The 6,651-nt window shown below is 37.4% G+C and overlaps 1 protein-coding gene across 1 annotated transcript; it reads left to right on the top strand.

The window, feature by feature from the left end:
* Window positions 1-4,869: 4,869 nt before the first annotated feature.
* LOC110680430 lies at window positions 4,870-6,114 on the top strand. The gene is made up of 2 exons (XM_021856228.1): window positions 4,870-5,330; window positions 5,615-6,114. Exon 2 carries the CDS (start codon window positions 5,670-5,672, stop codon window positions 6,108-6,110), a length of 441 nt encoding a protein of 146 aa, XP_021711920.1. The 5' UTR covers window positions 4,870-5,330; window positions 5,615-5,669; the 3' UTR covers window positions 6,111-6,114.
* Window positions 6,115-6,651: the final 537 nt, after the last annotated feature.

The raw sequence follows: 6,651 nt of genomic DNA, 5'->3' as shown, positions 1-6,651 counted from the left end.
TAATTACGCAAAACTGACCCCCTTCCCCGTCCGTAACGCTTTTTGTACGAAAAATGTAATTTTTTTGTAAGAGCCGTAACGCTTCTACTGTCTACTGCCCCTCCCTCTAGAGCATTATGTAATTTGTGGACGACGCCTTAGAGCGGTTAGAGCTCAACAAACCATCTTTCAAAATGCAATATAAATGAAAATGAGTAGAAACTTACGCTTTTCATAATTAAGTTTATTATATATCTATAAATTTAATAGGGTCCTACAATTGGCTTGTTTAGAAGTATCCAGTTTCTTACATATTCTAAATCTACGTTTAAAATTGAATTAGAACGAAAAGTTTTACAATTTTCCGTGACCTGGAACTATTTTAATTTATGTTCAAAATTAGTATGGAAATCAATTTTGAATCACCCCTCGGCAAATTTTACTTCAGGACGAGCTGTCATTATGTAAATTGGAATGTCACTGAGTCGGCAGATTGACATATTTTTCAATCATTCATAATATCAAAATTAACACATCGAAGCGAGAAACATTGCCGGCCTACACACTTAATTTATTTCGCCGAGGCCGGCAAAACATTTCGCCGAGAACCTAACAGCTGAGATCTCGGCGAAAATCTCGGTAAAAGTTCAAAGTGCCGAACACGACTGTAAAATGCAAAACTCATCCAGCTGTCAAAATTTGCTGAGCAGATCGGCAATGCTTTGCCGATAATTTCGGCACATTTTTACCGGAATTCAGTAAATGTTCATTTTTGTTTTTTATTTCAATAAGAAGAAGAAAAGGGTCAAAAACAAAAGAGCAATTTTTTTTTAAGTTTTCTTTTCACAACAAAAAAACAATTTTATTCTTTTGATGCTAACGACGTAGGCTCACATAAATATAAGAAGAAGCAAACATCCTTCAATCGCTACTGGAATATTTTCTTTCATATTATTCGTTCAATTTGCCCCCCCAAATTTGAAGTCCAATTTGAATGATTTAGAACACAATTATACATAAATGACAAGTAAAAACGAAAATTTACTCAATGAAAAACGGATTTGACCTCAGTAACAAACGAATATCAGAAAACAAATTTCATTTCAAAAATTAACATGACATCCGACTTCTCTAATTACTTCAGCACTTTTTTTTTTCATCGATTGCACGTGTTTTAAAGTTTTGACAGATGCACTTTTCCGAATCTCGGTAAACTCATTCGTTTGCCGAATGCTCTGGGAAAATAAACTACTGAATTTCGGTGATTAGTACAAACTACCGATTTTCGGCACTTCACATCTGTCAATTTGGTTCAAATGTCAAATTTCAACGAGAATTCAGTCAAATTATGATTTACCGGCCAAGTTCGTTAATTTGTTTTGCCGAGTACAAATTTGACAATTAAGTGTGTAGGGGGCAAAACCAAGTACGCAGGGTACTTTCCCAATGTCTAATGCAGCATTATGAAGAATTTGGCGATAATAGTTTTTCACTCGCCGAACATTTATTTTTCGAAATAGCAATAGTAGTGAAAATTCTCATAAATTTCCATATATGCCGATATCCGTCATTTTGGAAACATTGCCGGCCTAGGGGGCAAAACCAAGTACGCAGGGTACTTTCCCAATGTCTAATGAAGCATTATGAAAAATTTGGCGATAATAGTTTTTCACTCGCCGAACATTTATTTTTCGAAATAGCAATAGTAGTGAAAATTCTCATCAATTCCCAGATATGCCGATATCCATCCGCCATTTTGGAAACATTTCCGGCCTAGGGGAAAACCAAGTACGCAGGGTACTTTCCCAATGTCAATTGAAGCATTCAGGAAAATTTGACGATAGTAGTTTTTCACTCGCCAAACTTTTTTTTTCGAAATAGCAATAGTAGTGAAAATTCCCATATATTGGAGCAAACGTGGTGGGCGTTTTTTCAGACCTAACATTAATCGAATTATTAGAGATTTCACAATAATTGACTACCAAATTCATTAAAACTACATAACATACAACAGGTTTTGAAAAATCTTTATTGTCGAGTAAAAAAAAAATGCATCGCCCAATGCTTTTGCTAACGCAGATTTGAGAAAAAAGAATTTTCGCCGAAATGTATACTATGCAAATGCTCATTCAATATGCTATTACAGCGGTACAGAGTGAGTGCTTCTATACACTCCCGACCGCACGCTAATAAAATTCTATGAAACAGTAACTTAGTGTAAAATTAAGATTAAGAAAATTAAGAAAAAAAATAAATAAAAATGGTATTTTAATATATCACATATTCAACACAATATTTTACACCAATAAAAAAATTGTTTTCTCTGATATCACATATTCAAAATGTTAAATTTTTGAAACACAAAATTTGTTCATATATTACTAATTCGTAGTTTGAAAGAGGTGCACATGACCGTCCGTGCGCATTCGATGTCACGATGTTAATGTCGTACTCTCTATATTCGTCTTCATGCACAAGTGAGGATTCGAGGAAAGACGTTTTTATTGTGAATTCTCAACCAACTTGTTGAAATAATCATCGTAAAAATCACAAGTGGATTGTTATGCATGAAATTACGAATTAATATACGATTTATATATTTTTAAAACTTTATTTTACTTTTAGAAAACCATCTAAAAGCTTTAATGCGTGACGTTAGTAATGAACGACCTTATTGCATAATATCAATAATATTCATATGAATTCAATAAGACATTATCAATTGCCTGAACATATATTTTTTTAGCGTGACTACTTCATGTTTTGCTCGCGCAATCCAGCGGCACGGTATTTTAGGAAACTATTTTGCGCTGTAAATAAATATTTTGCTCGCGCAATGCAGCGGCACAACTTGCTCGCGCAGTTGCTCGCGCATTTAATTGCGATCTCTTCTGTTGCGTTTTTTGTATGAAACGCTAGTCAAGGAAATTGACTTTCGATCTATAGTGAAAAACTTCCCAAAATCTTTAGTATTCCACTGTTATAATCGAAAGAGAACGAGAGAGAAGAGAATCTCTCATTTGTACATAGGTCCTTTAGTAATGTTCCGCGAATCGCGAATGTTCAGCAAAATTAACGTACTTTCCTAAAAACTCGCGAAACAAACAAAATTCAGCCGCCGCACAGTGGTCCAGTTTTTTTTTTTGAATCTGGCCACAGATTTGCATTTTCTCCGTGCAGACATCGGCGCCATCTGTTGGTAAAAACGAAACAGACCGACCCTCTTTGAACTTCTCTACACTGATAAAAAATATATGGTAATCCATACCTGAGACGAGACTCGCGAAGACGGTCTTCTTTTTCTGTGATTGCTGATTTTTTTTCTTATTCCACTTTGTGCATATCAATTATGCGCATGCGCATACCAATTATGCGCATGCTGTTCAAATCTTCACATGAACCTCTCAGCAAAAAATGATTAAGTTTGCATCACATCGAATCATAAATAGCCATTTGAGTGAAATTTCATGCCAGCAAACGTAGCGGACATTAGAAATAATTAATCTTCTGCTTAGATTTATCAGCAACTTTGGAAAAAACTGCTCCGCCGACTGAGGTTTTTAATAACAGTTTACTTTGAACACAATACTTTTCACTTTTTCAGCCATAAAAACGGTTGGCTGCATTTGACGTTTCGTGAGAGGGGAATCTGGGCTGCATATGACGTTGATATTTTTCCTCTTCGCGAGTCTCTCTCAGATCCATACCATTACTGATTGTTCAATAGGCTAATATTTTCAAAGCTGAACGATCACTTCGACATCTGGTGGCTAGTAAAAGAACCGTCATAAAAGAGGTTGGGTTGAGAACGCATCGTGTGCAGCATAGGAAGGAGCACACATATTAAACTTTTTCGCGAAATAGTTATGTTGTAGACGATCAGAGATCATTGAAAAACATGATAAACTTTTTTTCCTTCCAAAATGTACAGATCCGGTCAGTGCTCATGTACGATTTGTGGGAAAAAATTGGAAAATTGGTGTTTGGCTACACAGGTTATAAACTTCCGGATTCTTTGTTTGTGGATAAATTTGTTGTGAAATCATGAGTATCGCAGGAATAGAGGGTCAAAATGATTATGCCAATGGAAAATAATTTAATAATTAATTGATTATGAGCTAATTTTTGGGTCGAAAAATTGAATTTTGGACGTAAACAAACATTTTCAATGACATTTCTCTCCTTCTTACCTAGCGACCTCTATGCTGGTGGCGCATTAAATTTGCCTATTCTACCACAGAGAACAGACGTTCATCTTTTCTTGTCAGCGTGTGTAAAGCATTGTATTGTGCTCTGCAAGATAAATCCACGTAATGCGTTTATCTGAAAATGTCGATATACCGTCGCAGTGATAATAAAATTCACCAAATGGTTTAGATTTAGCAAATTTGAAACATTTGCGTCCTTGAAGAATGAAAAAATCCAAGCCTACTTGAGTTTTGACGTTGCGTTTGAATTGCGCGCATATCTTCTGCGCGTTACCGCCGCCGTTGGATGTGGATTTAAAATGAGCGCCGCAATACTGGTCATTTCAAAGTATGTCGTTATGCTCCTGTTACACGGCGCTGTCGTCGATTGAGAACGCTACAAATTTGCCGCTTTTTACACTATGGCGCTAGTGTCGATATCAAAAATTGCCACTTCTCACTAGCGTTGCTTTGTGTGCTTATGCATTTTGACGTTCACTAGTGACATCGTGTTGTCGAAACGAGTTTGTATGTCGGGCTGTCTGCGTTGGCGGCGCTGATGGTTGACTCTAATCGTTACACATGATTTTGATGGAATTTTGTTCGAGCCTCAATATCTGTTCTCTGTGCTCATATACTGTTATTCGCATTGTTTTTAAGTTTTACTAATCATGCTGGTCAACATTTTAAGTACACAGCAAAAAATAATGTAATATGACTCGATGTAATAGTGCCGATGTAACAAAATATCAATGTAATCGCAAATTTCAGATGCATAATAACATCAACTGCGATGTGATATCACATCGCTCTTGAATTACATTGAAACGACATGATTATTTTGCAGTACGTTGATCTTGTGTAATATTTACATATGAAACACAAACAATATTACACATAAACAGCTGCAACCACATCGTTCCGAACTGTTTTCGTGATATTACACAAAATCGATGCTTATTCACATTCAATCCAGATGTGATAATAAATCGCGCAACACTGTCCGCATGTTGTTGTTTGATGGTCGACGGACGACGACGCCATATTTTTTTTTGTTCGAAGATCTTCGCGTTTCAATTTGAGTCTTTATTAAATTTTAGTGGTTTATCGCGAACCTTTTAAAATAAAATTCGAAAGTCTAGTGCTTAAGATATATGAAGTTTGGTAAGTATCAGTTTCAGGTCAAAAAAGCGGTGATTCATTTGAATCCCAGCGGTCATTGGAATCCGCCGGAATTGTCTTGTTAATATAGTATAGTTTTCTTCTATTCAATTCGTGATCAAACGTCAACATCCCACCGCAAAATCGCTAGTGTTTGGAGGTGATTTTAACCTCCAACTTTCCAAATAACCTCCAAATCATCACCTCCAAGTTAGTTCTAATACCCCCGTTGTATGAAATATGGTGGCGCGTCGATCGTCGCAAGTTTATCGTTAAACAGTCAATAGGACCAGAAAGCAGCTAAATTCATCCGGTGCAAGGACCATCAGCGGTAGCAACTCAATGAAGGAATCCGTGCCAGCAATCTTGACGGACAAACCATCGAAGGACAAAGTTATTCCGATGCATCCGCTTTCACAGCCCATCTTCCGCTTGTTCATTACGCCTGGCAAGGAGAACAAGAAACTTTTCGTCGGGGAATCGGTTCCGATCCGCGCTTGTGAGAGTCCCGCTTTCTGCAGATGTTGGCCTTCCAGTGGACGCAATATTTTGGCGAGAAGGATGTCTATTTCAAGAAGCTGGAGAAACACGGCGGGATTTGCGATTGCCAGCTCGCGGGACACTATTGTATATGCGGCCAATGCCGACAGCCGGAGACTGAAATCGGTGTCACGGATACTGGTCGATGTCGTGCTACTGATGGTGCTATGGCCGAAACTGGCCATCGAGGAAGTGATCCGGGCAAGGCAAGGCAAGCGGTTTAATTCTAGCTGGAAACGCTAGAAAAACACCCGGAGCAGGAAACGATTTTGACGGACAGGATCCATGTGCCAGCATTTAGAGACAACACTGCCGAAACTTTGCTAGCTGAATAATGTGAAAGGGTAATTATTCATATGATTCTCTCTCAAACTTCTACTTCTCACTAGCGTTACGTTCCATTTGATCACTCTATTTCTCAGCTTAGTATTCTGTGAGCTCTATTTTATTTGCTTTTTATATATATTGTTGCATTCTTTTATCGTGTAATGTAGTCAGCACGAAAATACCTTGAATTTTTGAAAAAAAAAATCAGCTCTTTTAATTGTTTTGATAGTGAATTTTTAACGCCCCCCATTAGCCAAGTGCTTAGAGTCCGCGACTACAAAGCAAAACCATGCTGAAGGTGTCCGGGTTCGATTGCCGGTCAGTCCAGAATCTTTTCGTAATGAAAATTTTCTTTACTTCCCTGGGCATAGAGTATTATCGTATCTGCCACACGATATACGAACGCGAAAATGGCAACTTTGGAATAGAAAGCTCTCAGTTAATAACTGTGGAAGTG

The sequence above is a fragment of the Aedes aegypti genome, unplaced genomic scaffold (genome assembly GCF_002204515.2).
Source record: "Aedes aegypti strain LVP_AGWG unplaced genomic scaffold, AaegL5.0 Primary Assembly AGWG_AaegL5_hic_scaff_1379_PBJ_arrow, whole genome shotgun sequence".
Classification (NCBI taxonomy): domain Eukaryota; kingdom Metazoa; phylum Arthropoda; class Insecta; order Diptera; family Culicidae; genus Aedes; species Aedes aegypti.
Note: the sequence above shows the minus strand (reverse complement) of the source record. Positions and strands in the feature narration are given on the sequence as shown.